The sequence below is a fragment of the Idiotropiscis lumnitzeri genome, chromosome 5 (assembly GCF_059441095.1).
Source record: "Idiotropiscis lumnitzeri isolate Australia: NSW breed Sydney's pygmy pipehorse chromosome 5, RoL_Ilum_1.0, whole genome shotgun sequence".
Taxonomy (NCBI): Eukaryota; Metazoa; Chordata; class Actinopteri; order Syngnathiformes; family Syngnathidae; genus Idiotropiscis; species Idiotropiscis lumnitzeri.
The window spans coordinates 2,779,440-2,798,111 of NC_142395.1; the positions used below are offsets into that span (position 1 = coordinate 2,779,440).

Sequence of the window (18,672 nt, forward strand, 5' to 3'; positions counted from 1 at the left end):
CCTCAGGACAGAAAATTGTTTGAGGTCACCGGCAAGCCCTTACAGTACTTAGGATGCGATGGGTGGACAGGCCTGATCAACCTGAATCCCTATTGCACTCCCGAGTATTGATTTTGAAATTGTTTTTGGAGAAAGATTGGAGTAATTAAATTCAAGCATCAAGTGAATGATTGATTGACGTTATTACACAAAATTTATGCAAAACTGAAAGTTTTGGAAGGAAGATAATTTGTCTCTTCTCACTGGCAATTGCCACACCTCCAGTTATCTCCACAGGTTTGAGGTGACATGTGACCAGTGTGACCAGAAGGCCAGAGAATGCTTCAAATAGCGCCTCACCACTACCATCCCAGAGGTTCTCCTCAACAAGGAGGGAGATATAAGATATATTCACATTGGATGCGCGACTAGATAACACACACCCAGTCCAGGATAGGGCAAAATTTTCTTGGATTGTTCAGACTTTTCCATATAATACAGCACCACAGCAGTGATACTTGAAGTTAATGTCGAATTAGTGGCACTGTTTTTATGGAAAATTACTCACTTAACGCAAGGGTAAGTTGTTGTAGAGGAGATATTTCAGACAAAAATGACCCTGAAGTGGTCTCAAGCACGTGTCTCATGTTGGATGTATGAATGTTATTCTGATATTTTCCATTGTATCGTAGTTCATTGTATTTAGGACTAAGACATTGTAAAACACTGTTTGGAAGAACTTATAGAATACCTCAAATTTAAGAACAAATGGGAAATAGATGTTGAAGCAACTTTAGTTGACCATATGTGAAAAATGTTAGGAAAACAAAAGACAGGCGCAAATTTAGAGTGACAAAGGTCTTTCCGTCTCCCAGCAGGGCAGTAATCTAGTAAAGCCAGGATACTGGGTGCTTGTAAGAAGTTTGAAGATAAGACATTTGTAATTACCCAAGGGGGAAGGAGGGGTTAGTAACAGCTCTCACAGCTGTAAAGATAGCAGAAAGGTCAACATTGGTTTATTCGACACGTTGTAAAGAGGTCACACGTTGTAAAGAGGTCACGTTGGTTGAAATCTCCTACAAAGGAGACACCAGACTAAGAGGTTTATACAGAGTTACAAGCGGGACAAAATTTATTTAAGAGGAACTGTCCTCACTTGAGGCCGAGGCCAGACCTGCTGACCAGCATGATGGTCACCAGCTAAGTGGGGACACCTCAGGTGAGATTGGCCGTGCCGTGCATCAGATATTTCTGGCCCGTTGGGGCCGATGTTGCTGTGTCTTTCAGGTGTGGAAGGGGGAGACAGGCCTGGTCTATGTGGCCAGGGCGAGACATGAATGGAGTGAGACTTCCGGCAGTGACCCATCCAATAATGTCGACATTATTACACAGCTGTTCCAGTTGGCCGTCCACAAGGGCGTGCCCCTCCCAGTGGCAGAAATCAGGCGAAATAGTCCATCAATGAGAAATGCTACTCGGGCTAAGTAGAACACATTTTGTACAGAATTTTGCACGACATCAGAAAAGGAAAATATGCGATTGGATTAAGGAGCGTGACTAAAATTGTTGTACTTGCAGGTTTAGAAGGCCAAGAGAGATAAGAAAAAAGGAGGCAGCTGCTCCTTCCACTTCTGCTGCTTCTGGGCAAGGTTCGGGTGACGCAGCGCCACAGCAGACTGGCTGCTGTCCATAGCAGGCCAGTCAACGAGGTTGGGATTGCAGTAACAGAGGTACGGGTGGTTATGGACGGGGGTTGTGAGTGGGGTGTGCTCTTGCTGCGGGGTGTGGGGTCACTGGGTGATGAGCTGTCCATGCCGAGCCACTTTCTGGAATGTGCCATCCTCCGGTGCCATATCTGTCACAAAGAGCTCCACCAGCGCAGGGGGCGCCACCGTTACCCACTCCCAACGCACTTGACACAAACCCGCTCGTACCCCATTCCATGACAGGGGGCAGCGGAGCTTCAGCATTCGAGGACTAGCAGGTCCTAGCAGTCCGGGGACGGTGGATGGACAAGTTTTCGATGGTGCTGGATATTGGGGCGAGCTATGAGCTCCTTCCGCAACCCCCACTGAGCCATGTGGACTCTCAAGAGTGCCTGAGTCACTGCCATTGACTGAACGAACACTGGAATTCGAGTGGCATTCCCGGATGGGACTGAACTTGACTCTGCACATCCGTCGGAGGGAGCATATGTCGTGCTCTCTTCCTTCCCAGTGGCTAAACTGAACTGAAACATTTGAGGGCAGCTCTGAAACCTGGTTCCCATCCTCCCGCGGTGGGTATGCCCTGTTCTTGCTCTGGTCTGAGTGGTTTAGCAACCGCCACCCTTTCAATTCACCAATTGACATATCACATTGTACATGTGATCACAAACATGATTTGGTTTATCAAAAATGCACTCATCCAAATTTAGTCATGAGTGCATCTTGCGTTAGAATTATATATTTGTTATGTCTACTGGCGTTGCCTCGCACGCGTGCCTTGTCCCTGAGCAGCGGAAATGGTATGAATTGTTTACTTTCGCCGAGCCACAAATCGCATTGAATATTGATGAGCGTCATCATACTAGAGGTCTAGACCCCATAGTTGTTGCACAATCGGGAGATCATATATCAGCACCGACTACAAATTCTTTGGTTTTGGGAACATTACTAAATTTCAAAATTTCCAGGGAAGGGTCGCTCGGAAATGGTAGTTCTGTGTGTGTCTCTGCTAGAGGTGTTGTGGACCCAGGGCCCGACTGAGTTGGGGCTCGGCTCCACAGCTCCGCGATGTTTTTACTGTCTCTACCCCCTCCCCCAGTTGACAGAATCAGTGTGGGCACAGCCTGTAGGTGGATTGAGCCAATCATGAGACAATAGGAGGTGAAGACTGCAGCGGTCTTGGAGCTGTCTATGTCTTGTAGAGCACCTTTTCTTCCCATAAAAAAAAAAAAAATAAATAAAATAAAAAATAGAGGTTTAATTCGGTATCTGCGTTATTATAGTTTTGGGATTTTTTATTTTAAGCATAAATGGTTACTATTTCATTTGTGTTGCTTTAAAATTTGTCAATTAACAGTCAAAATTGGAGCGTTTGCTCGAGGCTTAATTTGTAATCTCGGAACACAGTTAGGTATTTGAACTCAGTGAACTCAGCATCACTGGAGTCGGACATCGCTCCGTACATCAACCTCCGGGTGCTTTCCCGGAGGTGGACTCGATCTCGCTGTTAAGGACAGTTTAGAGTTCTGGCTAGAACCTGACACGCCATCCAATTGGGAACTACGGGACAGAAGTGGTACCATAACTCACAGTTGCGCCCGGCCCCTGTATTTGTGCCCGCCATGGTTGAGCTTAGAGGTTGACCGCCCGGACGGGCAGGTCAAGAGAGGGAATGTGTAGATGGCATGAATTGGATCAAAGTCAGACACTTTCGAGTCTGAACAAAGACGATGACGATGCAAATGTTTAACTTATTGACTATTTTACCTGCTGGCGTGTGCTTTGTGTGGACGATGTTTGCGTTTGAACATAGGATGCGGGATGACAGAAGTGATGGAGCGAAAGGAGCATGTAATGGAATGGTATGGTATGGAGCAGAGCGAGATGATGGTAAGACGCTGACACAGACACAACAACTACTGCTAAATCTGAAATGTAAACAACCGACACAGGTGAACACTTGGGTACAATTTTAATTGGACACACCCATGGAATGATGTGGGAATAAAAAAGAAAGAGCCTATTTTTGACACCCAAGTTGCAAAACAAAAGTTCACCTGCCTAAAAGTTAAATGGGACTGGTCCTGGGATTGGAAATCTCCAGGAGTCATGGTGTAATGAAAATGTGTCTTTGCCAGTAGGAATCCCTCTCGCTCGTGATGATGTTTGGCTGTGGTGTGGAGAGAAAGTGCTGTACGATAGGCTTCCCACCAATGCCTCAGGTAAGTGCGCCCTGGTAACGCTGATCATGCCAGTTAGTGTGACAGCCTTAGATCTGGCCAAAATGGAGTGGGAAGGTGTTGGACAATGGGGAAGAATCCCCTTCCTTAACAGGAAGAGAAGGGACATGCAAGAATGGTTGAATGCAGGAGATCCCACGTATATAGATGCAATTGGAGTTCCAAGAGGGATCCCTGACGAGTATAAATTGGTGGATCAAATTGCAGCAGGATGGGAGAGTCTTTTCCTGTTCGTTACAGTAAACAAAAATGTGGACCGGATTAATTATGTCCACTATAATGTCCAACGATTGGCGAATTTGACCACCTCGGCACTCCAGGCAGTGCATGAGCAATTGGCTGCCACGTCTCTTATGGCATTCCAGAACAGAATAAGCTTAGATATGGTGTTAGCCGAAAGAGGAGGAGTGTGTGGTATTTTTGGGGATCAGTGTTGTACTCTGATTCCCAACAAAACATCTCCTGACGGTCGCCTTACCAAGGCATTGGAGGGTCTGCGCGCGTTAAGTGACAAAATGAAGGAGCACTCAGGTGTGGACACCAGTTGGTACTCTGACTGGTTAAACATCTTTGGCAAATATAAAAGCTTGATTGCATCAGTACTGATTTCTATCGCTGTGTTTGCCGCTATTATGGTGTTATGTGGATGTTGTTGTATTCCATGTGTCAGATCATTAACTGTTAAGACAATTGAACGCACGTTGGGGCCACTCCCTCCTGTTGGCCAGTACATGATGATCCCTTAGTAGGACGCCCAGGAGGGGGGGGGGGACAGCTGTGGCCCTACGGGAGTCCGGGATGTGAGTATGTGTAGATGGCCTCAGCGACCTGAGGCCATGAGGAGGAAATGAAATTTTCTACGGATTTTCTACGAGAATGACATTTTCTATTGATTTTTAAGTTTTAATAATTTTCTATTGATTTTTAATTTTTTACTAATTTTCTATTGAGCTTTACCTCACCTTCTATGGATTTATAGTTGTTACTAATTTTTCGTTGTTTTATTTTTAGCTCGTGTTTAACAATAAAATGAGGGGTTCGAGTGATGACCTCAGTTGTCTGAGGTCATGAGAGGGAATAAAGGAGTGGAAGAGTTTAAACCTGGCTAGTTTTATTCGATGTCCTGCATCTTGTGTCACTGTTATTCTGTGGAATGCTGTGTGTGTGGCTGGTGAAGTTGGAAAAAGAAAGTGAAAGAATGTGAGGTTTGGGAGGTTTTAGGTCGGTGCCTGGCGCAGACAGATACCTCGAGGGGGAAGGGATGCACAAGAAACTGGACCCTTCAGCCACAAGCAGGAGGGGCCACCACTTGAAGAAAGACCAAGAGAAGCAAGCTAAAGTTAACTGCAGCATACACATAGCCAATAGAATCATGCCAGGATGCCTTTGTCTCTGTGTCATTTGCATATTGTGTCTATAAATTAATGCTGAACAGCGAAGACAAAGAGAGCTGTATTGAGAGGGACCCAAACTCAAGTTGTAGATTTGTGTGTTAGGAATAAATCCACTCGTGTGTGAAAATGCCGGCTTCCTGATACCTTTCTATTGCAGAACGAGCGCGCATATTGTTGGATGTGTGAGAGTTGGGTAAGGTCGCAAATTGGAGTCAGATTACTTATTTGAGTTTACATTGGGTTAAAGTTAAATTCTAACATTGATATAAAGATAAATTCCAACACCTTTTAGATGTGGTACCACCAGAGGAAAACAGGTCTAAGTCGGGATTTCCTTTCCGTTCAACAAGTCGTCACTTGGTGTGGATAAGGGTCCCTGATCCCAGACCCTGTGGTTCTCTTATTCGAAGTCTGTGGATTTCTTTTGTAGTCCTCTCCCTCTCATCACGTCGGGGTAACCAAAAATTGTTGGAATTTCTAACTTTAAATGTACCAAACGTTTACCAAAATAGTTCGAATTAATTATCTGACTCCATTTAATGGTTAACCAAACACGACCTTCATTCATCCAACAATTATGCGCGCTCGTTTTTGAGAGAAAGATGACCAGGAAGCCGGCAACTTCACACGGGAGCGGATTTATTCCTAACACGAGATCTAATACAAAGCCTGGGGCTCGGTTCCTACCATTACAGCTCTGCGCGTCCGTGTACCCAACAGAGGACGACGCCCCCCCGAGTTGCCCAGGATCATTAATACATTTCAGCAAACAAAGCAAAGATATCCTACTATTGGCTATGTGTCATCTGCAGTTAACTTTAGCTTTCTCTTAGTGGACGTCTTCTGCCCGCAGGATGACGTGTGGGCTCTTCCCATGTGCGCGCCAAGGCAGTTGTTCGTGCGCTCAACTGCCCATGAGCCACTGGATGTGTTATTCCGCTCTCACGGTCGACCGTGTGACCATCTCACACAACAACAGCCGGGTGGCCTTGATCGAAGTCCGGGACCCTTCGCGTCTGCACACTCAGTTCTCCGACGTGCGGCTCATCCTGCACAAAACATCTGCCACCCATGCATTTCACACAGCCTGGCCTGACCTTTTCTCATACATTGAATTAAAGCCCAATCAGTATATATCTTTATTGCATTAAACTGAATACATGTCACTTGTAGTCAAGCTTATAAAATCCTTTAATATACATATATATATATATACATATACATATACATATATATACATGTATATATATATACATGTATATATATACATGTATATATATACATGTATATATATACATATATATATATATATATATATACATATATATATATACATATATATATATACATATATATATATATATATATATAGATATATATATATACATATATATATATACATATATATATATATATGTATATATATATATGTATATATATATATATATATATATGTATATATATACATGTATATATATACATGTATATATATATATACATATACATATACATATATATACATGTATATATATATACATGTATATATATACATGTATATATATATACATGTATATATATACATGTATATATATACATGTATATATATACATATATATATATATATATATATACATATATATATATACATATATATATACATATATATATATATACACATATATATACATATATACATACATATATATATATACATATATATATATACATACATACATATATATACATATATATACATATATACATACATATATATATATACATATATACATACATATATATATATACATATATATATATACATACATATATATATATATACATATATATATATACATACATATATATATATACACATATATATATATACATATATATATATACATATATATATATATATATACATATATATATACATATATATATACATATATATATATATATACATACATATATATATATATATATATACATATATATATACATATATATATACATATATATATATATATACATACATATATATATATATATACATATATACATACATATATATATATACACATATATATATATACATATATATATATACATATATATATATATATATACATATATATATATATATACATATATACATATATATATATATATACATATATATATATATATATACATATATACACATATATATATATACATATATATATACATATATACATACACATATATATATATATATATATATATACATATATATATATATCTTGGATCTTGTCCTCCTTTAATTAGATTGAAGTAACTATTTTAATCAAGTATTATCAACAACATGCATATTTAATAGACAACATGAAATTCCTCAACTGATTGCAAAAGAAGAGGACATGGTGGCGGAAAACTGTTTCAAGTCGCCATTATACAACCTTTAATTAACTGCAGAGTGACCTCGATAAAAGGCCACTTCACCAGCTGCCATGCTTTGCTGGATATTTGGTGTTCCCTCGTCAGACGATCTTTGATGCAATTCTATGGCTTTTGTTTGTGGCATGTTTTGGATGGAGATGGATATTTTAAAGTACTGTAAAATGACCGCAAAAAACGTTCACCATTATTTGTGAAATGGGATCCAGGGGTGGGCAAACTTTTTGATTGGTGAGCCACAATGGGTTCTAAAATTTGACAGAGGGGCCGGACCAGGAGCAGATGGATGGAGTGTTTTAGTAACCGCACTTCACATGGGAGAAAAAAATACATTTAATTTTAAATGAAAGTGAACAAAAGCATTACAACAATATATATATGTCTATGCAAAATCAAAGTATGTAGAAAATAAAACATTATCAAGGTTTATTCATTGAATTTTGTCAAATTTGGAGGGCCGGATTAAAGCGATTAAAGTGTAGTTTGCCCACACCTGGATTAGACGAACGTTGTTTTTATTTGTAATATTTACCACATTACCGTAGATGGCGGTGATGCACCAAACTCTGGTTTGCCAACCGCAAAATAAACTACACGAGAAGAAGAAGAGAAAGGGGGCGAAGAAGAAAGAAGACAATGAAGAAGAAAAACATTGACAAGCTGGACGAGGAGGGATCTCCGTGGATACGTGAATAATATACACATGGGTGGTACGTAACAAACAAGGTAGTAAATTTAGCCTTAATTGTAAATGCCTCGTCTTTGACAAACATCCTGAGGGAAGTGCTGCCTCATAGGCGGTCGACACTTTTCGATTGCCGGAGTTGTGCCAAAATACTTATCCCGTCGGACAAACGTGAGTTAGTGATATCTCCAATGACTATGGAAAAAAATCACTGATATACAGCAAACATGAAAATCCAGCCAAGATTTAGCTAAATAACTTGAATGGCGGTGTTTGTGAACTAACAGCAAAGCAATTAGTTATTTTAACATTATCGTGAACACAATTCTGAACTAAAAGACTTCGTCTCGACATAAAAATATGACCCTATGGAAACAATTTGCAGATTGAACAGAATGCTTTGGAGAGCAGGGCCAGTGTTGTGCCAAAGTACTTACCCCCGAAAAAATCACTGCAGTCCGGCCAGCCTCCACTCGCAAAGACGAAGTCAAGCCAGCCGCCACTCTTATTTTCAATACTGTGCAACACGGTGCATTACGGTAATGCGCCGAAAGCCCTTGTTGATGGCTACCTTCAAAATAAGTTATGAAACTCAAATATGCACGTCAGTGGTTTTGATTTAAAATAATGTTATTAAACTTCTCTTTTCACCCAGTGGGAATGCAAACTGACTCAGAATTGCACCAATAAATGTTATGAATTGAGATAGAAAGAGAAATCAATGTTAACTGTAGATCAATGGCTGATATTACAACTGATTTAATTAAAAATAATAAAAAAATCAGGTTTTAGGTATCCAACCAAGGTACATTCATCAAAATCTGATGTGGCATTTCAAAATAAAAAGCCAAAGAAAATGCAAAATTTTGACACACAGGATTTTGAAAAATCATTAAAAATTATGTTTTCGTTTTCCCGCAACCAGATTACTCCCGAGGCACACGAGGCCACCCAAGGTATCCAAGCAAGATACTTTAATCAAAATCTGATGTGGCATTTCAAAATAAAAGGCATGAGAAATATCAAAATTTGACTGTTACACCTGATTTAAAAAAAAATCATTAAAAATTAAGTTTTCGTTATCATTAAGTTTTCGTTATCCTGCAACCAGACTACTGTCGAGGCACACTAGGCCACCACAGGTATCCAACCAAGGTACTTTCATCAAAATCTGATGTGGTATTTCAAAATAAAAGGCCAAAGAAATATCAATGTTTGACCTTTACACCCAATTATGAAAAATCATAAAAAATAAAGTTTTCGTTATCCCGCAACCAGACAAGTGCTGGGGCACACTCGGCCACCCCGTGTATCCAACCAAAGTACTTTAATCAAAATCTGATGTGACATTTCAAAATAAAAGGCAGGAGAAATCTCCAAATTTGACCTTTATATCAGATTACAAAAAATCATTAAAAATTAAGTTTTCATTATCCCGCAACCAGACTACTGCCGAGGCACACTAGGCCACCCCAGGTATCAAACCAAAGTACTTTTGTCAAAATCTGATGTGGCATTTCAAAATAAGAGGCCAAAGAAATCTCAAAATTTGACCATGACACCCAATTTCGAAAATTTATTAAAAATAATGTTTCCGTTATCCTGCAACCACAACAGCGCTGGGGCACACTAGGCCACCCTAGGTATCCAACCAAGGTACTTTCATCAAAATCTGAAGTGGCATTTAAAAATAAAAGGCCAAAGAAATCGCAGAATTTTGACACTCACACACGATTTCGAAAAATCTTTAAAAATTAGGTTTTAGTTATTCCGCAGCCAGATCGGTGCTGGGGCACACTAGGCCACCCCAGGTATAAAACCAAAGTACTTTTGTCAAAATCTGATGTGGCATTTCAAAATAAAAGGCCAAAGAAATCTCAAAATTTTACCTTTACACCCGATTTTTAAAATTCATTAAAAATAAGGTTTTCATTATCCCGCAACCAGACAAGCAGTGGGGCACACTAGGCCATCCAAGGTATCCAACCAAGGTACTTTCATCAAAATCTGATGTGGCATTTCAAAATAAAAGGTAGGAGAAATCTTTAAATTTGACTTTTACGCGTGATTTCAAAAAATCGTTAAAAATTTAGTTTTCGTTATCCCGCAACCTTACTACTGCTGGGACACACTCGGCCACCCCAGGTATTCAACCAAAGTACTTTGAATGAAATCCGATGTGGCATTTCAAAATAAAATGCCGAAGAAATCTAAACTTTTGGGTGTAACTGTCAAATTTTGAGATTTCTTCTGCGTTTTATTTTGAAATGCCACATCAGATTTTGACGAAAGTACTTGGTTGGATACCTGGGGTGGCCTAGTGTGCCCCAGGGCTTGTCTGGTTGTGGGATAACAAAAACTTAATTTTTAATGATTTTTCGGAATCGGTTGTAACGGTCAAATTTTGCCATTTCTTTGGCCTTTTATCTTGAAATGCCACATCAGATTTTGATGAAAGTACTTTGGTTGGATACCTGGGGTAGCCTAGTGTGCCTTGGCAGTAGCCTGGTTGTGGAATAACAAAAACTTAATTTTTAATGAATTTTCAAAATCGGGTCTAACAGTGAAACATTAATATTTCTTTGGCCTTTTATTTTGAAATGCCACATCAGATTTTAATTAAATTACTTAGGTTGCATACCTGGCGTGGCCTAGTTTGTCCCAACACTGTCTGGTTGCGGGATAACGAAAATAAAAATGTTCATGATTTTTTCCTAATCGGTTGTAACGGTCAAACATTGATATTTCTTTAGCCTTTTATTTTGAAATGCAACATCAGATTTTGATGAAAGTAATTTGGTTGGATACCTGGGGTGATCTAGTGTTCCCCAGCACTGGTCTGGTTGTGGGATAACGAAAACTTAATTTTGATTTTTTTTTTTTAAATTGTTGTAATGTCAGCCATTGGTGCACAGTTAACATTGATTTCTCTTTCTATCTCAATTCATAAAATTTTTTGGTGCAATTCTGAGAAAGTTAGCATTCCCCCTGTGTGAACAGAGAAGCTTAATAACATTACTTTAAATCCAAACCACTGAAGTGCATACTTGAGTTTCATCGCTTTTATTTTGAAGGTGGCCAAGAACAAGCGCTTTCGGCGCATTACCGTAATGCACCGTGTTGCACAGTATTGAAAATAAGAGGGGCGGCTGACTTGACTTCGTTTTTGCGAGTGGAGGCTGGCCTGACTGCAGTAAAGAATCTGTATCCCTTGACGCGGGAGCGCACACGCATTGACTGAAGGCGGTGCAATGTTACTGTTTGTTTTCATTGAAAGGCATGAAGAATGAATAATTTTGTGTTTTTGATTTGCTGTGTTTTAAACTAGGTTTTGCATAAAAGTGGTCGTATCCGTCGGTGTGGTTTTCAGCACGCCATTCGCTACAATTTAACACGTAAAGTAAGCGTTTGTTTCCGCAGAAATTAGGGGAAAATTACCCGCATTTGCATTTGTTAGACCAAAAAAATTTTGCAATCAATGAAGCTACCATAAGTGAATTACAGTGATCAAAACACGATGAAAATTGGGAGGATTAGTGAAGTGGGCTATGATGTTTCTAGGGAGATCAAATTAAGTGGCAAGATACAGATAGGCGGTATCCTGTTAGAGAACACGTAATTGTATTCCAATTGACAGTTTGATTTTTTTTTTTGTAACCATCGATAGTCGCGTCAAGAGGAGCAAAAGAAAAACAAAATAAAGTCACTCGCGTTCTGTGTCGGACTCGAGGTGCATTCAATGACTACTTATACAGTAGGACATCTGAAAACATCATACTCATTCAAAGCATCAAACAACTACTCAACGCAAAATAATATGCATATTATAGCAGGCAGTAACCTCACAAGTGATCAAACTGGTAAACCCCAACAATCAAAGGCCTAACTGTGTATTACTGAGATAATCGCACGATATGCGGTTTTAACATCGCGATTGTGATGTGGGCATGCGCAATGGTCACATCGTAGGACGTGCGATATTTCTATCTTTTTTTTTTTTTTTTTTTAGAACACGGAAACTTTAAGTTTGTTTCATAAAAGCAGCACGCTACACTATGGTCTTCATTGGAGAGAGTACACAGACCGTCTTGCTGAGCCCCACGCTAATTAGTCAAACCCCCCACCCCGCTTCCCGGCAGGGGAAACGGAAACGCAAACGTACCACTGCTGTGTGGCAGCGGCTTCTCTGGGGCATAGGTGGAAGTGATGCGGGAGCTGACTCGCCAAGGTGGCAGGCATGCAGTTATTTTGTTTTATTTTTGTATTTAGCGAATCAAAATAGGCAAATAGAACAGCCAGGGGTAAAAACAAACACAGAGGCAAAGAAATATATTTGAGAAATATGTGTTTCGCGTGACGTCTTTAGCAAGCGCGCAGCCTCCGAAGGACCCCGTCCACATCTAACAACCCGGCCCTATCTTGTACCGACAACGGCAGCAGAAGCGGCGAAATAAGGAGTTATTTCGGCCATAAAAAGGAATATACATCACACAAAAAACCCTCTGCCAACAGTGCCTCGCTGTTGTTGCTGCAACACGAGGTAACACAACAAATCTGTCCGACCATTTGAATGCTATTAGGAGCCCCTTTACTGATTCTGGCAGCACCTGCTTTGATAAATGCAGTAATCAAATTAATGCATGCGCAATCAATCACAATCACACGTTCACATATTTATGCAATTACTATAACAAATACATTTCACAAAGTAATACTTATGTATGATAGAATGTTACATACTATAACAGTGCAGTCATTATTAGGGGTGCGACGATATGGGGAACTCACAATTCGATACTGTGACATGTGGCCCACGATAACGATAATATCACAATGCACACTGTCTACGATATTAATATATTGTTAGAAATTTCTTCAACAATATATCACGAGATATGTGACCGAAAAAGAAAAAAATGCCCATAAAATTGAAAAGATCTGTAATTATGCATTTATATTCAATGCCAATACATATCTTAACACTGTAGCTACGGCTGGACAAATTAAAGTGCATGGACATTAATAACAGGTCCCCTGTACAGCTGAACACATTAAAGTGCACAGACAATAACGTGTTATATGTAAACCAAGACACTGCACTGCTTTCTGAACCTAAAATGTCAGGAGCAACTGTCAATAAAGTCCTTTACGTTAAACCGCACAGTGGACACATCAAGGCATATTCTTCTTGAGGAACACAAACTAATCAACATGCTCAGACGTAAGAGCACACCAAAGGGAAACTTTGCTTTAAAAGCAGTAGTGATTGTCGGCTGTCTTGGTTTGCCTTTTTTATCACCTGCGAGTAGTTTATTGTGATAGTGAACGAGGTGGCTTTGCAGATTCGTAGTGTTGATGTTATATTTTACCTTTTCAAAGCAGTTCTTGCAGATTGCATACTCTTTATCCAGTGCTCTCCCGTCACCTGTCTCGTAAAGAGCCGAAGCGTCTCCACACTTTCAAATGGAAACTCGCTGGTGGGTCTCTGATTTGTTTTTCTGGGTTTTCCGCTATTCTTGCATTAGTTCTTCTTCTATGCAGGGTTCGAAGTTAACTTTAAAAACTGCTTGCCCATTGGGCAAGTGCCACTAAAATTTGCCTTGCCCGAGTGGCCAAATTACTTGCCCATCTTGGGCAAGTGACAATTTTTTTTCTCTTGCCCGAAGATTAAATTACCTTGCCCTGAGTGACTTTTCGTATGACAAAGTGTCTAATTACAAATTGCATGAATTTTTTGTTCGGACAGTTCCTGCCTAGAAAGAATTAAAAATACGTTACAATCATAAGGGTTGCTTATATAAAAATGTATCATGTATTAACACATGAATTAGGTGTCTGCTGACCCAGGATTATGTTATTCCTTCATGAGTTCTATGTTGCAGACGTTGCAGGCATTTAGAAACAGTCAATGAAGCATATGTCCGTAAGGAGCTGGCAGGTCGAACTGATCCTGTGAAAGCTAGACTAAGAATAAAATGTTTATGGTTGTAAAATGTGTGCCACAAATGTAAGTAAACATATAATCTGATAAGCATAAATTAAAACAGCATGTATCATCCTGTGCAGTTATTGAAAAAGTTAATTGTAGTTTTAATAATTAACAAATCTGCATGTTAAATTGGGAAAATGATATTACAGCAATCCAGATTATCAATTTTAAATCCAGGAGAGCCTATTAATTGAGTAATCACATGAGTAAATTATGAGTGTGGGAAATTTGTGTATTCCTTTAAGACCAGTGCCTGTGATGCTGCCTCCATAAGTTTCATAGCATAAACAGAACACAGTCACTGACACTATGTTAGGTCACATCATGGAGCTAATGAATTAACAGCCAATAATCAAATATTACTCCCTTCCTTACTCACAACTGAATTGTCTACTTAAAAATATTCGAGCTATTTTAGTCATGTCAGAGGAATCCGAAATGTTCGGATTTGAACAAACTCGTCGCCACTTGTAAACATGCGCAGAATGATGCGCAGAAGGTAAGAAAACTTCCGGCTGTCAATTTTTCAGCCGAACTATCGTAGGTTTTTGTTGTGTTTTTCAAACTTCAAATGAGGATGCAACTACAGCGAGTTCCAATACTGCGGGATTTATTGACGTTCACTTTAACTCGACATTCACTGAACTAACTGATCCCCGTAGCGCCCGCCCATTGCCCTCGGGGGCAGTGGGCGGCCAATGGACCATACCACAACATAAGGGGGTGTCTGGGTTAAACCATCACCATACAGTGACTACAAACAGATCACGCCACAGTTTTCGTCGAAATTAAAGATATTTGGCTGCTTTAAAAAATGCTTGCCCGGTCGGGTAAGTTGCCCATAATTTTACCTTGCCCGTGGCCAAATTTCACTTGCCCCGGGCAATCGGGAAGCGGTTAACCGCGAACCCTGCTATGGTAAATTCTTCACAATCATCACCGGCCGCTGATCCCGGCAAGTTTAGAACCTATTGCAACAGCGCCCCCACAGAAAGGACAGGAGAAATTAAATACAGACGGTGACAACGAGGTAAATCCATTGTGTGTTGTTTTAAAATATCGATACTTGCCGCCAGGCTATTGATTATTTATTGCGACAGAGTTAGCAACAATTTATTGCAATATCGATTTCTTTCCCCACCCTTAGTCATTATGTAATATTTATGCTGTCCTCAGTAAATTGGGTTAGTTGTTTTATAATTGTAATTCTATTTCTATAGGTAATTTTGTTTATTGTATGATCGTCATTCGGTTGCTTTGTGGGTTTTTGACTTTCTTTGCATGTAGGCTTAATTGCATTACTGGGACACCTGGACCAAATTGTGTGTGGAGACCTAGGGACAATTTAGAGCAGCCATGGGCAAAATACGGCCCGGGGGCCGCACGTAAACATTTTAATCCGGCCCGCCGAACTTGAAAAAAATTAAATGAATAAACCTTGTTAATGTTTTATTTTCTAAATACTGTGGTTTTTCAAAGACATATATATTGTTATAATGCTTTTGTTCACTTTCATTTAAAATTAAATGTATTTTTTTTTCCTTCAATGAGGTGAGGTTACCAAAACACTCCATCCATCTGCTCCTGGTCAGGCCACTCTGTCAAATTTTAGAACCCATTGTGGCCTGCCAGTCAAAAAGTTTGCCCACCCCTGGTTTAGAGTGCCAGAATCAGTATCCCCTGGTAACTTTGCCTAGGAAAGAGGGATCCTGCTCATACTTGCTGCAGTTCCTCAAAATGGTCTCAGTTATACACAGTTAGTCCTTTGATTATTGGGCTTCACCTGTTTGATCACCCGTGAGGTTACTGCCTACCATAATATCCATATTGTTTTGAGTCGTCTAGTGGTTTGAGGCTTTGAATAAGTATATGGATGTCCTACTGTGTAAGTGGTCATTGAATGCATCTCGAGTACAACGCAGAACGCGAGTGACTATTGTTTTTTTTTTGTTCTTTTGCTGCTCTTGACGCGGCTATCGGTGGTTCTAAAAAAAATAAACAAATCAGTAAATTGGAATACAATTACGTGTTCTCTAACAGGAGACCAGATGTATGTGTCTTCCCACTTAAATTTGATCCCGCTGAAAACATGATAGCCCTCTTCACTAATCCTCTTCCTTTTTTTTATTGTGTTCGATCACGGAAATTCACTGTAGTCGCATCATATTTGCAAAACTATATTGGCCCAACAAATCCAAAAGCAGGTAATTTCCCCCCAATTTCGGCGGAGTCAAACGCTTACTTTTATCTGTTAAATTGTAGCAAATGGTGCACTGAAAACCACACCGACGGATACTATATATATATATATATATATATATATATATATATATATATATATATATATATATATATATATATATAAAATATATATATATGTATATATATATATATATACATATTATAATATATTTATATATTATAATATACATATAATATATATATATATTTATATATATTATAATATATATATATATATTTATTATAATATATATATATATATATACTAATTATTATAATATATATATATTATATATAATATATATATATATTACAATAAATATGTATATATATATATGTGTGTGTATATATATATATATATATATATATATATATTTTATAATTGTTGCGGAGAGCTGGGACTGTTTGTGAATTTAGGGGGGCGCCACATCCAAACAGTCATTCGAATCAAATCAAAGAGCGTAACCGGACACAGGGACAGAGAACAACGTAGCTTTAATAGCACTCCAATTAATTCAACAGAGCTCAATAACTCACTTTCATTCTGGCGCATACACGACGATGAAAAGTGTAGCAATCGCGTATCCGCAGCTAACGGCTAACGGACTCGATACGTCTCTCTTGGGACTGCTTAGCTGTCCAACAATATGCCCGACATAAATGAACGGAAATACAAGGACCCTTTAGCTGCCCGAAAACATGCCTTTTGTTAAATACGCAAATTAAACAGCAAACCAATACCTGTATAAACAGAGCAGTAATGGGTAAGTTACAACAACTATTGAAAATAAAAGAGGGAAAAGGGCTGAATTCAGATATGTATTATTTTAAAATGTACAACGCACAGCGGCCTCCTTTGAGACAGAGCAATTCTGGTGCTACGGGCCGTTTCGTCCAGTGCGGGTCCGCCGACGGTGCTTATTGGCGGCTTCACTGCTACATACGCCCGCCGCCCTTGCGACGGAGGTCTCGTGTCCTGCTGCTACGGGCCGTTTTTTCCCGTGCGTGTCCGCGGTGGGTGCACGGCCCGTGCGTCTCCGCGGAGGGTGCTTGTTAGCTACTTCACTGATACGTACCCCCACCTCCCATGCGACGGAGGTCTCGTGTACTAGAGATCCGGGCCATTTTGTCCCGTGCGTGTCCGCGGTGGGTACACGGCCCGTGCGTGTCCGCGGAGGGTGCATGTTAGCGGCTTCATTGCTACGTACGCCTGCCTCCCATGCGACGGAGGTCTCGTGTACTAGAGCTCCGGGCCGTTTCGTCCCGTGCATGTCTGTGAGGTGGTGCTTGTTATTAACTTAACTATCAAACAAGCGTTTCCTCAAGTCGGCCGGTAAGGCCACCTTAGCCACCCGTTTTTATTTTTTTTTGTTTTAAGTCACGCTAGCTCCGCGGCGCATGAGTGAACCTCGGGTTGTAGATCCTCAATGGGAGGGAGTTTGTGACGAGTAGGGCAGTGATAGGTCGAATTTGCTCCGTTGTGGTTTTTTTTTGGGGGGGGGGTCCATAATTTATCGATACCATTTTCTATTGATATCACTCACCCAACTATCGCGGTACATGTCGATATCAAATTATCGTCACAGCCCTACCTGCACTCAACATTAGAGCTTGCATTTGGCTTGTTTGGCCTGTTCGTGTTATTTACTTAGGTTTTATTTGTTTTGTTGGAATTTATCTTTATATCAATGTTAGAATTTAATTTTAAACCAATGTAAACTCGAATTAGTAATCTGACTCCAATTTGCGACCTTAACCAACTCTCACTCATCCAACAATATGCGCGCTCGTTCTGCAATAGAAAGGTATCAGGAAGCCGGCATTTTCACGCACAAAGTGGATTTATTCCCAATACAGATTTTCTACATGGCACCTAGATCTCGGATCCCTCTCAATACAAGTCTACACCTCTCGTGCCACCAGCGAATGTGTTCTACCTCCGAGTTGCCCAGTCCTGATTCATACTATACAACATGCAAAATGGCACAGACAAAGGCAT

The 18,672-nt window shown here is 39.7% G+C and overlaps 2 protein-coding genes across 12 annotated transcripts in view; one reads left to right on the top strand and one right to left on the bottom strand.

The window, feature by feature from the left end:
- LOC148335977 (uncharacterized) overlaps positions 1-8,958 on the bottom strand; it is a 57,123-nt gene extending 48,165 nt beyond the window's left edge. For 4 of the 10 annotated variants that reach the window (XR_015843228.1, XM_088296673.1, XM_088296677.1 and 1 more), the window contains exon 1: positions 6,109-6,476. The gene's annotated coding sequence lies outside the window, so the exon portion shown is untranslated. Of the gene's footprint in view, positions 1-6,108; positions 6,477-8,298; positions 8,349-8,880 lie in introns of those variants that run through there. The other 6 variants (XM_088296676.1, XM_088296675.1, XM_088296683.1 and 3 more) reach the window with 6 other exon arrangements.
- Positions 8,312-18,672, top strand: part of pop4 (POP4 homolog, ribonuclease P/MRP subunit) — a 38,974-nt gene continuing 28,613 nt past the window's right edge. Inside the window, exon 1 of one of the 2 annotated variants that reach the window (XM_088296686.1) lies at positions 8,312-8,468. In XM_088296686.1, coding sequence (XP_088152812.1) covers positions 8,462-8,468 — 7 coding nt within the window. In that variant the 5' untranslated portion in view covers positions 8,312-8,461. The remainder of the gene's footprint in view (positions 8,469-18,672) is intronic. The other variant, XM_088296685.1, reaches the window with a different exon arrangement.